Source organism: Acipenser ruthenus, chromosome 27 (assembly GCF_902713425.1).
Source record: "Acipenser ruthenus chromosome 27, fAciRut3.2 maternal haplotype, whole genome shotgun sequence".
NCBI classification, from domain to species: domain Eukaryota; kingdom Metazoa; phylum Chordata; class Actinopteri; order Acipenseriformes; family Acipenseridae; genus Acipenser; species Acipenser ruthenus.
Window position 1 is genome coordinate 5,760,890 of NC_081215.1, and position 17,826 is coordinate 5,778,715.

The 17,826-nt window shown below is 39.0% G+C and overlaps 2 protein-coding genes across 2 annotated transcripts; one reads left to right on the top strand and one right to left on the bottom strand.

Annotated features, from left to right (window-relative positions):
- Positions 1-1,936: 1,936 nt before the first annotated feature.
- On the top strand, positions 1,937-5,518 carry LOC117432191 (kelch domain-containing protein 7A-like). Its single transcript, XM_034053744.3, has one exon. It carries the CDS (start codon positions 2,176-2,178, stop codon positions 4,384-4,386), a length of 2,211 nt encoding a protein of 736 aa, XP_033909635.3. The 5' UTR covers positions 1,937-2,175; the 3' UTR covers positions 4,387-5,518.
- Positions 5,519-14,103: 8,585 nt separating this feature from the next.
- LOC117963753 (cilia- and flagella-associated protein 107-like) lies at positions 14,104-17,722 on the bottom strand. The gene is made up of 4 exons (XM_034904831.2): positions 17,497-17,722; positions 16,756-16,866; positions 15,839-16,016; positions 14,104-14,930 (listed from the first exon to the last, which is right to left on the bottom strand). The coding sequence occupies exons 1-4, from the start codon at positions 17,605-17,607 to the stop codon at positions 14,659-14,661; spliced, it is 672 nt and encodes a 223-aa protein (XP_034760722.2). The 5' UTR covers positions 17,608-17,722; the 3' UTR covers positions 14,104-14,658.
- Positions 17,723-17,826: the final 104 nt, after the last annotated feature.

Sequence of the window (17,826 nt, forward strand, 5' to 3'; positions counted from 1 at the left end):
GCAAAATAAGTGTTTTCACATTTAGGGGTAGATGTACTAAACCTGCAAACCAGCTTCAAACGAGTCGGAAGTCTAGGGTGAAATGTACTAAACAAGCGCAATGCTGTTAGCGACTTTTTTGGGAATGCTTTGCAGCAGCAGTTTTTCTTTGCAGTTGTAATTATGGGCATTCCTACATAAATTCTCAAAAAGGGGATGGAGATATTATAATGAGATGTACTAAAGCTGCCGACAATTGCAACACTTACAATTGCATCAATCTGCTAAGAACTTTTATTGTAATTTTTTTCCATAAAGATATTTAATATAATACACACACATACTTTATGTTTGTCTTTCTAAGAACACCACAGTTGAATATGTTTACAGTACAATTCATAGGAAGTCAAAGTTATTGGCGAAACAAAGCAAGATCCTGCAGCAGGTTCACACAAACATTTACACTCGCACACACTAACAAACTCAGGTCTTAACAGAGTCAATACAATCCACCCTGAATTTCAGAACCATCACATATTGTAAATAAATTTGTCACTTCAGTCTGAGCTCCTGTGGTGTAAAACAAAGAAACTGTAATTGGACATTAGCCAAAAACAGGTTTGGTAACTTGACTTATACAAACAAGCAATTGTTAGCTTTACAAGAACATCCGGGTTGGTGAGACAGTCCCCCTCCCTCTTAGTAACCTGGAGCATTGCTCACATGCAGTATTGTAGAGCTGTACTGTACTTGAACTTGCGTGTGAGACTGCCTAAGGCCCAGGCCTTGTGACTTGGCAGCACTTCTGGGATTAGAATAAAAGGAGGCTGTAAATCAATGAGACTTGCTACTGCCCTAGAAACACCTTTCATCACAGTGCAATGACACTTGGAACAACCCGATAAAGAATGCTGTATACAAAGACAATTAACATTATTGCATTCAAAGGTGTTATCAAGTTGTTGTTTTGTTTTTTTCCTTTAGGTTTTCGCTGTTTCATTATTATTGTGCGTTATATTTTATAATGTCCACAACTTTGAGACGCTCATTTTGGCGCTAAGAATATTAATGAGAGAGATTGGGGACTTGGGGAGGATTTTTATATCTGTGGACCAGTATGGAGAAGTTTACAGTGACTCATACAGTGCACTGAAAAAGAAAAATAGTGTCAAATGTTGCAGTACTGCCATGCCAGGATCCCAGTTTCTGTAAGGGATAGAGATCTGCATTGCTTTTACAGTATAGCAATTGATGAGCTTTATTATTATTTTTGTTTTATTATTATTTATTTCTTAGCAGACGCCCTTATCCAGGGCGACTTACAATCGTAAGCAAATACATTTCAAGTATCACAGTATAAGTAATAATACAATTAAGAGCAAGTTAAATACAATTACTTTGGTTCAAGCAAGTACAGGTGTAACAAAATACAATTCGATAATACAGCAGATAACAGTGTCAGTGATAGTTACATCAGGATATGATTAAATACAAAATACTACTTTATTTAATCATAGCTTTACCACATTGCTGCCAGGAGCCCTTTCTCTGTAAAGTATTGCTAATCCCATTTCTTTTACAACATCAACTTAAAATCGTACAGTGCCTTTATATGTTAAGACATTTTGCATAGTATTCAGGGTGGGAAGCAGTAGGTTCAGTATTTAGATAAACTTCCAGGATGCGTTGTGGAAGGTTGTGGATCTGAGTAGCACAATAGAGTTTGTTGGGCTGCAATGTGGAAGGTAATCAGTTTCAGCAGCTCAGTGGTTAGTGAAAGTGCTGGACTGGCAATGTGGAAGGTAGTAGGCTAGATTCAATTGCTAGCAACTAGAGCAGAGGGCTGCCCGCCCTGCTTTGATATGTACACAAACACCAGCCTTAGCATGCCAAAAAAACAAACAAAACAAACACAGCAGCTAGCTCCCACAGTAGGTGGAATGTGACCCACGCTCCGCCTAGGTATGTAAATTGTTAAACAAGTGCTGAGATCCTGCAGGTGTCTGGTTTAGAATGATCCTCCCAGGGGACAGGTGAAGGTCGCTCCTTGAAAGGAAAAACACGCAGAGCAGAGCGGCACAGAGAGAGAGAACGAGTGAGTCAAGTTAACAAGAGGCAGTCTAAGCTGGTTCTCACCCATCTGAACTTAACAATTATTAACTTTTTTTTTTTTTTGAAAATTCCATCCCTCAGAGAATGCCAATAGCTGATCTCCTTGGTGTTCAGTTCGACATGCAACTCCTGGGCAAGCTATCTGTTTCTGTTGTGGCTGTGCTGCTGGTCTCCTGGGCTTACAAGTTCTATAACTCCAGGGCCAGGACAGTATCCCAGGATGAACCCAGGACGCGGAATGCAGTCCCCCCAGGGTCTTGTATCGGATGCAATTCGGATCTCAGGCAACGACAGAAAAGCCTGACCGGCGATGCTGAGAAGGTGGTGGAGAAAAAGGAAAATGAGACCAAGGAGGATTTAAGCACAGCTAAAGATTCAGTGAATGGAAGCTGGTCCATACAGAAGGATACTGCAGTACAGAGCCAGGAGAAAAGAGACGGTGCACTTGAAAAGGACAACAGCCTTTCTATATTACCTGAGATCCAAGACCATGAGCAAGGTAAATCAACACTCAATTCCAGTCCACTGAGTAACAATGGACATGTGATTAATGATGTAATAGAACTGGGCAGTGACCTGGTTGTGGAGAAACCAGGAGTTGAGAAGATGGAGGAGCGTGGGAAGATTTACAACTATGTGGAGTCAGTATCTCATTCCATCTCAGATGACAGCGCCTACCAGTCAAGCTACTCCACTCCTGTCCACCGACGCTACAAGGAATATACGCTACAAGATGCCTGTCTGATGGAGTTGGAGGCCAAGTGGGAAAGGGAAAGGGGAAGGGGAACCAACGGAGGAGGCATCAGCAGTAGTGACCAAATGCCAAGTTTAGCCCAAACTTCAGACTCTGTTTTCCTAGAAGATCCTGAGATCAGCAATGTGGATTCTTTAACACCAGTGCCCTCTCCTAGAGGGAGGCAAGGATCTGGCCTGAACCGAAAGGACAGCATGTTACAGATTGTGGATAATTCAGACCTCCAGATTCCCTTTATTGAACCCAGGGCTTCCACTCCAGTAAACAGTAGTTCTAGGACAGCATCATCAGAAGACTTCTGCTCAAGCCCCATGAGTTCCCTAACAGACTCCAGTTCACTCCTCGAAGGTGGAGAACTCAGTTTAGAGGTGGTAGCCAGAGCTAACTTCTTCCAAATCCCCCTAGATAACATAGGAAGCTCCGAATTGGAGGTCCTCAAATGTAAACTAGACCTGGGTAACTGCCTGCAAGCCCTGAGCTTGGCCAGAAAGCACAAACTAGATGACCTTCAAGATGCAGCTTTCAAAGTAATGTCAGACAACTACTTGCAAGTCTTGAGGGACCCTGAGCTGTATGGCAAGCTGAAAGCGGATGATAGAGAGAAGATCCGGACACAGAGACTGAAAGGAAAGAGGTTCCTAGTGGTGGCTGATATGGATCCTCAGGACAGACTGAGCTACAAATCCCAGTCTGAGACAGAAGAAATTGCAACATCAAGCAGTCTCCACTACTATGATGACTATAAAGATTCCTGGCACCGTTTGGCCAGCCTTCCCAAAGAGGTCATCTCCAAAGGCTGCTCCATGTGCACCATGGATAACTATCTTTTCATTGCAGCTGGTTGTCAAGGAACAGCTTGGGACCTAAAGCCATCCAAACAGGTGTTCTGCTACAACCCAGTGACCGGCATTTGGAAGGAGATCTGTCCTATGAACCAAGCCAGGCCACAGTGCAAGCTGGTCGCATTGCAGGGCTACCTGTATGCAGTGGGGGGTGAGTGCCTTTACACTGTGGAGCGGTACGATCCTCGTGCAGATAGATGGACCTTTGTGGCGCCTTTGCCCAATGACACCTTCGCTGTGGCCCACCACGCCACTGCCTGTAATGGACAGATTTTTGTTTCTGGAGGCACCCTTAGATACACCCTCCTCCGCTACAACCCCAAAACCAATTCCTGGAAGGAGAGCATAATCACGGGATGCAAGGAGAAGACCACTGAGATGGTGGCCGTCAGGAGTTTCATCTACCGCTTTGACATCAACACCACGTTGGGCATCAGTGTCTACCGTTACCATGCCATGGCCAAGCTGTGGTACGAGTGCTGCACCAAACGCCTGCCCTACTCAGCCTCTTTCCAGTGCACCACCATCGACAACATGATTTACTGTGTCAACCGGCAGTTCACCATGAGATTTCTAGCAGATGAGATATCTCCTGATTTTGTTGCTGATGGCTTGAAAGTCCTTCCTACAGCCAAGGGTGTCTTATTTCCATTTGTTTTAGTACTACCTGTGACGAAGACTGTGCAGACCAGAGTCTGAAAAAGGTTGGTTCTATTTTGGGCGGCAGGGAGAGGTGTGGTGGAAGGAGTTGCAACTGCTGTCCTCAAGACACTCAATTAGAACTATACAGAAATCTTTATTAATAATGTTCTATTTTACTCCAATGGCAGATATTTCTGGATTCTTATCTTCTGGTTTTGCACTTCCAAAATTAACTAAAAATGTATTGAAAAATGAAAAAAGTAAACTCTAATGCATTTATTTATTCTTTAATCCAGAAAAAGACTAAAGACCTACTATAGTTTTAATTTCCAAGGGTGTTCAGGCAGCAGATACTCATATTGCAGTTTATTCAAACTGGTGCATAAGCAAAAATGTACTGTACAAGATAAATATGAATACAGAGTTATTATCATATTGCCACTAGGACGAGATGTAAAACAAATACCTTTAATGCAGTTATTGTTGAACCAAAGTTTTGACCCCTTAATGATTAGTGAATTGGCAAATTCTAGGCTAAAGAAATGAACCTGGGACTTTGTCTTTAGTTTCTACAAGTCATCAAGTTTCTTATTTTAGGATGGTGATGTGGGGTTCAACTTTCAAAACAAACCTATGTTCAGAAATCTGGCCTAAAAAGATATTTAATAATATATATTTATTTATAGCAAGAGGCCAGCTACATAGCAAAACAGTCAGACCTGTTATTATTTATGTTAAAACTTTTATCTTATATAAACATTAAAATGCTTTTTACCGTATGTAAAGTGTCACTTGGGAGATCTGTGTGCAAGAACGGAAATTCTGAACTCTATTTTGACTCCTGGTCACTGTGTTTTTTTTTTTTTCAAGTCTCTCAGTCTCTTATCACATGCACACATATCCATATTTTATTTAAGTTGCGTTTGTGTGTAGTTGATGTTCAAATTTCAAATCAGACCAAGAAGGCTGGAAAAGTGAGAGAAGGAGGAATATGAATGAATTAAATGCAATATAGGACTAGTTTTATAATGAATAAAGACTGACTGTCCAAATGTGTATACAACATTTTTGTGCTCTGTTCAGCGATGTGTATTTTTCATATGCATTGCCAAATATATCTTGAAAAACAAAACATTCCTGTTTTAAATATCATAACATGCAAATCTTCTAATAAATCAGATCAGATTTCTTGGTTTGAGTTAAATTTATTTATTATTTGGTTTCTTTTTTTTGGAAAGATATTGAAAATTAGAAACACATATAAAGAAATATTATCTGTTAGTGGGCTCTGTAATTGTCATTAATATTTTTGCTGTTTGTGTGAAGTGTTGTTTTAAAAATAAAAGTCAGTTAGTAGTTAGTGTTCTTTTCTTCTTCGTACATCCGTCAGTATAAATAATTATTGTGATTCCGCACTCCGTTGTAGATTTCAACAAAGATATTGTATTCAATACAGTCAAACAGATGGTTATTCAATTTTCCCTAAGCACAGGTCATAACAGAATCAACCAGACAACACAATGGTGTAGTTAATATAGAGTTAACCTTATGACATCACTTTTTTTTCCTTTAACCCAATCAGAAGAAAACAAGTTTCTTAGTTACAGTTATACAAATCTCTTATCAGCCCTTGAAGTATCTGGTTCTGTCCAGATCCCCTTAAAGGGCTAGCTTTTATGACCCCTCATAAACCAGCTGTATTTTCTAAGCAAAACCTATTTATATCTAGTTTACTATTTGGGAAGATGATTATCAATAGGTTTGTAGCTCTGATACAAAACAGTGGTCTCCCCAAAAGGCAAATATATTTAATGTTAGGGCTGGACATCAAAGGATTTGTTTTTACAACATTGTCCTGTTTGGTCAGTCTTTTGTTCTAAAGACAAAAGCCAGGATACAATCAGCTTCCCAGGTTCTAACCAGAATTCAGGAAAATATGTTAATCAGATCTCTAGTCTCCTTAGACATTTAACTAGAACCTATGCTCAATTTATGAGTTGTATTGTAAGACCTAACAATTATGTAGGTGTTAACATACAAAGAACTTGGTTTCAAATGCCTGTTACATTATCATGCCCTGCTCCTTTATATGCAAAATAACTTAAAGCCCATGGATAATATTCTGTAATATTTACACTTTATTGCAATGTTACAGTGTGTTATATAGCATGACAATAGTCTCTGTCACTGACATCAGATACCCTTACTAAGTGCAAATGATGTGGTCAGAAGGGCCCCGATGGGCCGAACAGCCTCTTCTCATTCCCAGACTGTTCTTATGTTCCTACAAGCCTGGTTCTTATTAAATATCCCCTGAGCATTTATTATAGAGACTATTAGCTGCCAGGTACGAGACCTTTACATATAATTGCCCATAACCGTTGTTTAAAATTCATTCCATGAAAACAAGGTTAGGGTTGAAATAACCAGGACCCTTAATTAGGCATGCAGGAGAGCTTGAGTTACTTATTTTTGGAAATAACCTGCAATGTACGTGTGGAGAGATTTGCCAAGGGCTCTGAAGGTTTCAGAAGCAGCCCTGTGCTGGCTTGCTTGTTTTGCATGTAGCGTGGGAGTGAGAGCTGAATACAGTGGAAGCATTTTGTTACTAATTTCCTCTATGAAAATGTTGAGTAGGAGACTGAAGCGTGTCTTCTGCTGCTGCTGTGTTTGGGATGAATAGCATGGCATTGATATGACAGAATGTGCTGTAGAATATTAGAACTACCAGTAGTCAAGTTCTGCATTAGAGAATCAAATTAATAATGGAGCTGACAGCTTTGTTGCGTGTGTAGCATTTTCATCCATCTACGGTATGCTCTTAAAGGCTGCAACTGTACACGACAACTTCAACTACATCATAATTGGGGAAGTGTATGTTTTTTTTTTTTTTTCTAAATGTCAATTCACAATTACTATATATGATAATATTTCTCCAGAATACAAAGCTATCAACTTCTAATCCAGCTTTCCTGTCCGAAGTAACTCGTGAACACAGGACAGTACTGGAATATACAGGCTTAAGGATACTTAGCTTTTCCAGGAAAAACTTTCAGTGAAGTTGCACTACTTAAACTTTTTATTTTTTAACAAAACATGGAGGTCAAACCAGTCATCTATACAAGTTAAGATTAAAAGGTTTAACCTCACCACTCCAAAATACAAATGAAAAAAGACTGTACTAATTAATTAAAAATAGTATATATTTAGCATATTAAAATATTGGAATAAGTTAGCTAGTTGGTGCAGAGGGCTGATGTACTAGCTTATTCTCTTGCCTGGGGTCCAAACTGTCTATAGAAGTGAATTTATAGTATTTATAGTATACAGTACTTGTTTTATAGTCATTTGTTACATTTCTGAAGAGGTGTTGCTCACTGACGTCATGACTGATTCATTTTCTGTTGTTTTTATACATAGAAAATGTTTCTGGTCATTTTACTGCACAGTAGATTCTCTGTAATCCAAACCCTGCGAGTCCTTATTGACCTATATTTCTAACAATGCTATCATGAAGACATGCATAATGATAGCAGCTATAGAAACTTCAGTGTCATAATTACAGTTACTGCTGTCTCTGTAATATTTAACCAATGGGCTGATTTATAATTACAGATTAAGCTATATTAGATTATATCAGGCACTTTAAGTTTCAAATTCCGATCAGTACTCTGAACAATGTCATGTGCTAACTAGTTTGAATTAGTGGGAGTCTACTGTGAGTCAATACCCTTGTATAAAACTATATATATATATATTACACATACTCTGTTTGACTCATTTCCATACTGTGCACTGTCCACTAGTACACTCCAGAATAAAGAGTTGCACATGTTATTTGAATTCAGTTTTGCCTACAGTGAAATTATTAAAATACTCTTTTGTTAACGCTTGCTGTTCTAATCAAGGAAATCGTGATTACAGATTTGATTACTGACGTTGTTTATTAGATTAACTGTGATATACAAACACTAGCTTTCAAAACCTCTTCTTCCAGGAATAAGTGGACATTGAAGGAAACAGGTGTTATTGTTTACATGCATATCAGAAGAATTGTCAGATTTGTGGATCATTATAATTCTGAAAGTACATTCCATTCCCATGGTAACTGAATGGGATGCTAAAAAGGGACACTACAGCAGCAGCATGGACAATAACTGGAAGCACTTTTCTAGATTTAGCCCATGTCCAATATAGGATTCAATAGACTTGGAAATATTAAGAGCAACAGACAATGCCCTATGGTAAACTTCCATAGTAAATATTTCATTTCTGACCGTCACTTTTAAGACAAATACCCATCTAATAGACCCTTGAAACAACGTAGTCAAAGTGCACAGGATTGTGCGACTCCATCTGTACTGTATCTGAAGCATCATTGAAGATCAAATAAAATCAGTAAACCAGCAAGGTAGTATTCCAAAATGTAGACAGTTAAACAATGGTTCAATAGCAGGCTTCCAGCTGCCCATTGAAGGCCTGTGTGAGTGAAAACCAGGCAGCTTTGAGCTCACCCCACTGTAACAGAGCCATATTCCTGAAACTGGCACACAGTGTTTTGTCAGCTCATGTTACCCTGCCTTGTAATGGAGATAGGAGGAGTGTGTTCTCACAGAACAAAGCTATGCAACAGAGCAGGGCAGGTGAAGCAGTTCCAAAAATATTATTGGAAACCATTAGAATACCTTATTCAAACAGTGGTCTCTGGACTGTTGCACACAACTACTGATACAGTATAGCATTACCAGTGTGTATTCGTACAGGGAAGCACCTTCCAACCAAGCATGTGTTGCGATCCAATCTGACTTGCAACAAAGAGATGCATATTTTACATAACCTATCATTCATGTCAAGGATTTTATTGGTGTAACAAGTAAACAGTAACGTGACTGAGCCATTTTCACAATCAGGTCTACTGCGCTCGCCTATATTAATGAATGATTGGTCTCAATTCATCTCTGTTAATGGCTTTGCAAATTTTTATTCTATTCAACATTGGCATCAAAGTGGGGCTGCAGTTGCCCTACTCAGTGCCCTGTAATGAAACTTTAATGGCACCGACTTATTGTATGAGAGCATACCTGCTTATCCTGCAGCTGCAGAGCCTCTATTTTCAACAGAGGTTCAGTGGATCTCCAGCAGCGTTTGTGATGAACTGTGGAACAGCAGTCAGGTACGTTAAGTTTACATGGATAGCATGGAGCAATATATATAAAATAAATCAGAAATGCTAAACAGAACTATGGAGCGTTAGGTCTAGAATGCCATTGCTTACCAAATGTATGCAAATATAATACATTAAAGGACTCTGCACTAGCTTGCCATCAAGTCCTGGGTTTCAGAACTTCAGGTATATTCTATAAAGTAACAGAAGGCAGGAGTTTGATGGTAAATGCATTGTTCATCCGTTATAGTTGCATAAACAACCCCTACTCATACTAGTCCAGACTGATAGGGATTCAGAGCCTAGCTTCATTGATTAACTGATCAATTAACTAAAAGGTACACAGTGACTGGGTTCAATTAGAACTGTACACATAAATACTTCTGAAATGTACCATAAATGTATTTGATTATACCATATTTCAGACACAATAGTCAGAATGTAATGGGGTTTATAGTAGAAAAATGTTGTGCAAGTCGATTTAGTAATCATGAAAGGCAAGGGGCAATTGCACTGGACAATTACACAATGACTCCATCAAGCACAGCTCTGGCAGACAATGGCTCACAACTGAGCCAAATTGTGTGGTGAGTGACGCATGTCCACAAATAGTAATATATCAAGAGTAGCTTTATATACTGTATATATATATATATATATATATATATATATATATATATATATATATATATATATATATATATATATATATATATATATATAATGTGAATACATAATAATTAATACATAATTAATACATCCCATTATTCATTTTATTTATTTATTTATTTATTATTATTTTTAATTCACCTTTAGCTTCATCTAAAATTATAAAATATTCAACAGTGGTGTTTGAAATAATACTAAAATAAACATTTAAAATTCAATGACAGACATTTCAACCAAAGGTCTTCTGGGATGTTCAGAAACACATCTAGTCTAAATGTTTGTCATGGAATTTTAAAGGTTTATTTTTAGCTTATAATGGATTCATCCATACCACACTAGTGATCTGGTGACAGAATGCAGTAAGAGTTGAATCCAAATGTAATGAATAGATACGTAAGCCACCAGAGATTTATTCAATACCCTTCCCACTGTTAAACCAGAGTTAAATCTGATTAGGAGAGACTGCGTCTTTAAATTTGCATCTTGATGCCACAGAGGTTCTGTCTGGACAGACTTCAATGCAAATCAAACATCCTGGCTGGGTTTGCAAAGCTCTCTAATTTCCATTCAGAAATGGAACTACTGAAAAAGCAGCTGAAAGGCAGGTAGAGGTAGATACAGAGAAAATACATAATAACTGTAAACCCCATAAAACAGTATGGGGAATGGAAAAGAGAGGTATATTTAAATTACATTTAAAGCTGCTTATTCTTTATTGTTAACTGCAGCAATTATATATGTGTAGGAATAATACACAGTCTGGTTATACATTTACTTGAAAAAGGAATCCTGTGTTATTTGGTTTGGACCTCCAAAGTGTTATAGACTAGCAGTGAATGTTTTTTTAAAAGCAGCAATGCAGTGTGGTCCATTGACAAGAAACAACTTCTATTTACCATGTGTGTAAAACCTTAGAAAACAGAACATACAGACGTGCTCAAATTTGTTGGTACCCCTCCACAAAAAACAAAAAATGCACAATTTTCTCTAAAATAACTTGAAACTGACAAAAGTAATTGGCATCCACCATTGTTTATTCCATATTTAATAGAAATCAGACTTTGCTTTTGATTTTTTATTCAACATAATATTGTAAATAAGAAAACAAATGAAAATGTCATGGACAAAAATGATGGGACAGTTAACCTAATATTTTGTTGCACAACCTTTAGAGGCAAGCACTGCAATCAAACGTTTTCTGTAGCTCTCAATGAGACTTCTGCACCTGTTAACAGGTAGTTTGGCCCACTCTTCCTGAGCAAACTGCTCCAGCTGTCTCAGGTTTGATGGGTGCCTTCTCCAGACCTCAAGTTTCAGCTCTTTCCATAGATGTTCGATAGGATTCAGATCAGGACTCATAGAAGGCCACTTCAGAATAGTCCAATGTTTTGTTCTTATCCATTCTTGGGTGCTTTTAGCTGTGTGTTTTGGGTCATTATCCTGTTGGAGGACCCATGACCTGCGACTGAGACAGAGCTTTCTGACACTGGGCAGTACGTTTCGCTCCAGAATGCCTTGATAGTCTTGAGACTTCATTGTGCCCTGCACAGATTCAAGGCACCCTGTGCCAGGCGCAGCAAAGCAGCCCCAAAACATAACCGAGCCTCCTCCATGTTTTCACTGTAGGTATGGTGTTCTTTTCTTTGAAAGCTTCATTTTTTCGTCTGTGAACATAGCATGTGACTTGCCAAAAAGCTCCAGTTTTGACTCATCTGTCCAAAGGACATTCTCCCAGAAGGATTGTGGCTTGTCAATATGCATTTTAGCAAATTCCAGTCTGGCTTTTTTATGTTTTTCTTTCAAAAGTGGAGTCCTCCTGGGTCTTCTTCCATGGAGCCCACTTTCGCTCAAAAAGCGACGGATGGTGCGATCAGAAACTGACGTACCTTCACCTTGGAGTTCAGCTTGTATCTCTTTGGCAGTTATCCTTGGTTCTTTTTCTACCATTCGCACTATCCTTCTGTTCAATCTGGGGTCTATTTTCCTCTTGCGGCCGCGCCCAGGGAGGTTGGCTACAGTTCCATGGACCTTAAACTTCTTAATAATATTTGCAACTGTTGTCACAGGAACATCAAGCTGCTTGGAGATGGTCTTGTAGCCTTTACCTTTACCATGCTCGTCTATTATTTTCTTTCTGATCTCCTCAGACAACTCTCTCCTTTGCTTTCTCTGGTCCATGTTCAGTGTGGTGCACACAATGGTACCAAACAGCACAGTGACTACTTTTCTCCATTTAAATAGGCTGAATGACTGATTACAAGATTGGAGACATGTGTGATACTAATTAAAGAAACTAATTTGTTTGAAATATCTCTATAATCCAATTATTTATTATCTTTTCTAAGGGGTACCAACAAATGTGTCCAGGCCATTTTAGAATATCTTTGTAGAATAAGCAATAATGTATCTCTTTTCACAGCTTCTTTGTTTTATTCTATGACATACCAAAGGCATGCAAGTATACATGATAAAATAGCTTTTAATGTCATCACTTTTCAGGAGGAATGAAGCATTATTTCAATGAGCTGTAAGGGTACGAACAAATTTGAGCACGTCTGTATATATTATACATGTTTATATATGTGCAGCTTTCAAACAACAACACCAGTCTCCCTAGCTATTTCTACCATGCTATCTGAAGAAGGTGGAAGCTGAAACACACACACACAAAGAACACCGCAAAATAAATGGATTACTAAAAATATCCAGCTACCAATTTAAGTCATTTTGTAGGGGGAGGTAATGTGAATGATCTATCAGATTTATCAGATTCTTCCTTTGCATTGTTCCATATCTATGAGATGACACAGAGAGGACCGTGAAAGCTTACAGCTTACGGGGGGGTCACAAAGCTGTAGCTACATCCACTTTACCAGTAGCAAGATGTAATTAATTTGAGAGGCTTGAAAATAAATCTGTACATAAAAGATAATGTTTAACAAGAATGTGATGAATGGAGAAACTATTACTCCCCCCCCCACAGTGCTTTATTACCTCATCAAATAGAGTTTGCATAATACATGCTTCATTGAAATCTAGCTGCTTTATCTAATTGCAATACCGATATTATTTTTTAATGGTGTTATTGTTTGATAGTGCAGAGTGTTAGAATTTGCTACTGGTATAAAAATATGAGTAGGAAAAAAAAAAAAAAAAAAAAAAAAAAAAGGCTCTCACTCGCGTCATAAATTCCAATCTGCTTGTTATTCTATTGCAGGTATTGAGTTCAGATGGTTATTTCATACAGTATTTATCGAGGTAGGAAATTCTGATATGTTTTATACGGTGAGAAAACGCTGCAATTTCTCCTAAGATGTAACCAAGTCATTTTGCTGTATTTCATTAGATTCTCATTATACAGAAACAGCATTTCAAACCGTATTCATGTTAAACTCCCAGGGTCAATTCAACCAATCAGAAAGAGTATTACACAACTCAGTATTTTAATCCTTCCCAAACCACAGGTCCAGTCAGTCACAGCTCTGCGCCAATGTTCCTTTGAACAAACCTACCATTTCCATTACACAACTAAAGCTATCTGTTAAAAAATGACAGCACCTGTCAACCCATGCCCTGGTTAATGTCTTACCCACCACTTGAACACAGCCAATGTTAACTACTGGAGTGTGGACTTTAGTCAGTACAGAGTCTCCTGGTTTAGGAGAAGGGAGACAATTTATGAACACATCTTACCTCCAATCCTGTGGAGGTAGTTGTCTTGAAATAGTAGACCTGTGTGCTTACACTTAAAAAATACCAAATACCAGTGTGTCCACACTTTTACCACCGGGGGGCACTCTCATGAAGGGAATCTGTTGTATGTACATTGGTGTTAACATGCAGCATATTGTATTACCAATTTAAAGGTTTGGGTTTGACACTCCATGCAGGTTAAAAAGAAAATGAAATAGACAACAACAAAAAAGAACATTCACCTTCCATCAATACCAAAACTAATTTAATTCCTCCTACACTTTCATGGGCACTGCATCACACATCATAAGTGCTACAGATTCACAGAAAACTGTTTCCATACACTGCATAATACTGACACCTGGAGGCTGTAAAGCACAAGAACAAAGTCCAATGTAGTATATATACAGTGTGTGTGTATGTTTGTGTCACACAGCAGAACAGTGATCCCCTTTTCTGTTACATATATCTAGTGCTGGCTACTAGAAATAAGGAACAGTCCCTGAACTCGGGAGAAAACACAGTGACTGGGTAATTGCTGTAAGAACTATTCAGTATGGTTGCAAACATCACAAACAAAGTAAAGAAAAAGGAATTTAAGTTACTCTTTAAAACTAGCCCAGAAAATAGATGCACTATAAATGCATAGTGAACACATAGGGAAAAATTAATTTGCCTTGGTAAACTTTTATTGAAAATTGCGCCTCTTTCTCGTAGTAGTACGTTTACCAGGCCTAATAGATTTCAGCACCTGTTACTTTACTGAATAAAAAAGCACAATAGAAGCAGCCCTGGCCGGGCCTCTATGCTGTGAGCTGGGGTGAGGATGCACAGCGGGCTGTATTGGGGTATTCAGGCACCAGGCGGCAGGTCTGGTTTCTGAGATGCAGGTCCTTGTTCACGCTGTTGGGGGTGTGCAGGTGGCTGGAGAACAACCGACAGTGGCGCAGGGAGAAGGCCGAGCTGGGGTGCTGAGTGTACGACGCCCTGTAAAGACTCTCCTGTTCAGTGGGAGAGTGCTGTCTCTTCCACACAGGGACCCGTAACTGAAGGAGCCCGAAATTCGTAGCAGGACCTGAAAGGAATGTGAAATATATGTATTCCTCATTTTATCATTTTCAGTCTGTTTTTGGGACCGAGGGGTGCTTGCATGATTACAGAGTATGAGAGGATGCTCCTAGTATGACCATGAATATTAATAACATATTAAAAAATATTATTAAAAGGCAAAACTTAAAGTGGTTGTAGCAAACAAAATAATTTAATAAATCTTACCTGTTGTGCGTTTCCATTTGCTATATTGGTTTCAAATGTGCAGTTTTCAAAGAAACACATACTATGCTATAGTAATTTTAAAAAGCAGGCATCTGTTGCAAGCCATGCTTTTAGATAGTGCTACACTTTCATGGTCATTTCACCTGAAGAGTAAAACTGTCCCCCACCTCTTCAACACCTTATTTACTGTTACTAACCAACCAGCTGCTTCCTCTAGTGACAGCCAGTCACATGCTTTGACACAGAAGACAGTGCAGAGGTGAAATACCTCAGGAAGTGAAGCGTGACAAACTTCTTGAGAATAATATGGCTCGATGATTTGATGAGGGGTCGGGTTCTCCTTTCAGAAACACAACCAAGTTTCCAAAGAAACAAAGAACTTTCTTTAACTTAGTGTTGGACCAGATGTCAACATTTTAAATATATGCAACACTGATTTCAAAGCTGCACATTTGAACTATGCAGCAAACGGACATGCATGGCAAGCAAGATTTATGGCTGAAATGTTTCTACAGTCACTTGAGACAGGTGAACAGTATAAACTCTTCAGATCTGTTAAAAGAAATTATTTCGGACCAGGGTTCTGCTATGGTAGGGTTAAACTATAGGAAACTAGCCGTAGCGTTTGTCAACTTGATATACCCGTAGTTTCTTATAGTTTATTTTAGGTTATGGATGCTGCACTGTGGTAAATTTGGAGCTGCCTACCCTTTAATGGGTGGTCACTGCGCTCGGGCACCCAGGCCAGGCTGTCGTACTTCCAGGATCGAAGAGGAGGCAGGGCCGGGTTCCTCCCCTGCCGGCAATAAACCTCGTCGTACAGGGAGACCAGGTGATCAGAGTTAGGGGTGTCGTGGTGTGCGAGAAGCACCCTGCTTGGGAGACCCTGGGATTGAAAACGCTTGGGTTAGACAGCATTAAAACAAGAGGAACTGTAAAATGACATAGTAAAATCTGATATATACTGTACATTAATGGTGCTTAAGAGTTATAGAACACTGTGTGGTGTTTATAACAAACACATTACTGCTTCTTTATCCGGTGTTGTACCTATCACAGTGAAATATTTAACAACCTCAATTCATGCATCCATAAATTACCTACTGTACGTGACTGAACAAAAAGGCATAAATCATTCTCAGCAGCATTCACCAGATCCTGTATTGCATCCACATTAATATGGTCTCTCGTGGTCTGATTGAATGGCCAATGCCGGAACAGAAAAACAGCATCAGCATTGTTGCATGAGGGGGCATTGATGAGGATACAAACACAGGATGTGGTGGCTGACGGAAGGCAGTTTCTGCTTCTCTTGATAAAGGCTATTCCCAATAAGCTGTGAAATATGAAATTTGACAATTTAACAAAATGTTTTTGTAACATTTATTGAACAGGTTCCTCTTCATAACCAAATTATGATGAAAAACAATACAATGAATGAATCACAGAAACAATGACTACTGCAGTTACCTTTTTTCTTTTCGTGCATAGGTGGTTTCTTACCAGATTTGTAATTCCAATTTTGCATTTCTGTAGAAAATATTAGTAAATGTGACCTGTTTGTTTACCCCTTGTACACGTTACCACACACACACACACAGAGGTGGAAGGACTGGTGTGTGTACCTCTTCCCTCTTGAGCGCAGATGTCCGCACCACCACATCCCTTGTGGTCTCGCTGTAAGGCCGATAGTCAAGCTGGTTGGTGGTTTTGCCTGTCTGGCCTTTTCTGGTGAACTGAGGGAGACCCAAGAAATAACCCAGTTAGTGTGACTACAATGCCCCTGCCTTTACAAAATATACCATGGAGGTACCATTTGCCCACATTACAGATTATTACTAGTATTCACATTGTACCATGGTACAGTCATGGATTACAGTATCATGATATACCAAAAGTACATGGGTCTAGAAGATGGGAATTTTACCTAATTTACTCTAATGGAACTACTGTATCATAGGAGGTATATTTGCAGAAATGTTGTTTGTCACATTCTTATTTTTTCCATCCATTTTAAGTGTCAGCTTTAAACAAAATCATCTAGGGAGTGCCATTAAATATACATATAAAACATTACATTTTTGGCTGTCACTTGTAAGCAAAATCACTTGTCCTTTTGCAAATGTTACCACTGTGGTACCATTCTGCTAAAGTCTACCATTGTGCACAGTTTATGAAAGGTTACCATGAATCTTTTGCAGCTTATACTATGCATTTACCATTGATTACCCTGGTCTGCCATGTTTACGAATAAGCTTCACCATGCTTGATTTCACATTGCTGTGGTAAACTTTTATAAGGGACATGTGCTTAACCATGACCAATACATTTTTTTACTTCTATGGTTTAATGTATGTAAACCTTACCTGTAGTCTCTCCTCTACCCAGTTCCCAATAAGAACCTTGTTGGAGTATTTCTCCTCTATTCTCCAGCCAGGCATTGACCACTTCTTGGGGTCACTCTGGGCTCCGGCCATGTCTGACCAGAAGGAGATGATCACTGTTCAGCTCTGAATGGCTGAGGGCTACAAACCTGATGCCCCACCTTCTCCAGAAAACTGACCCAAGTAGCAGGCTGTTCTCTCCAAGTGTAAAATTCTGTTGCCATGGCCACAGTAAACAAACACTCTCTCCAAGCAACAGGAGTTCTGTGTTCTGTTAGGCACCAGGTTAAAACAACCAAACCCCATGAAAAA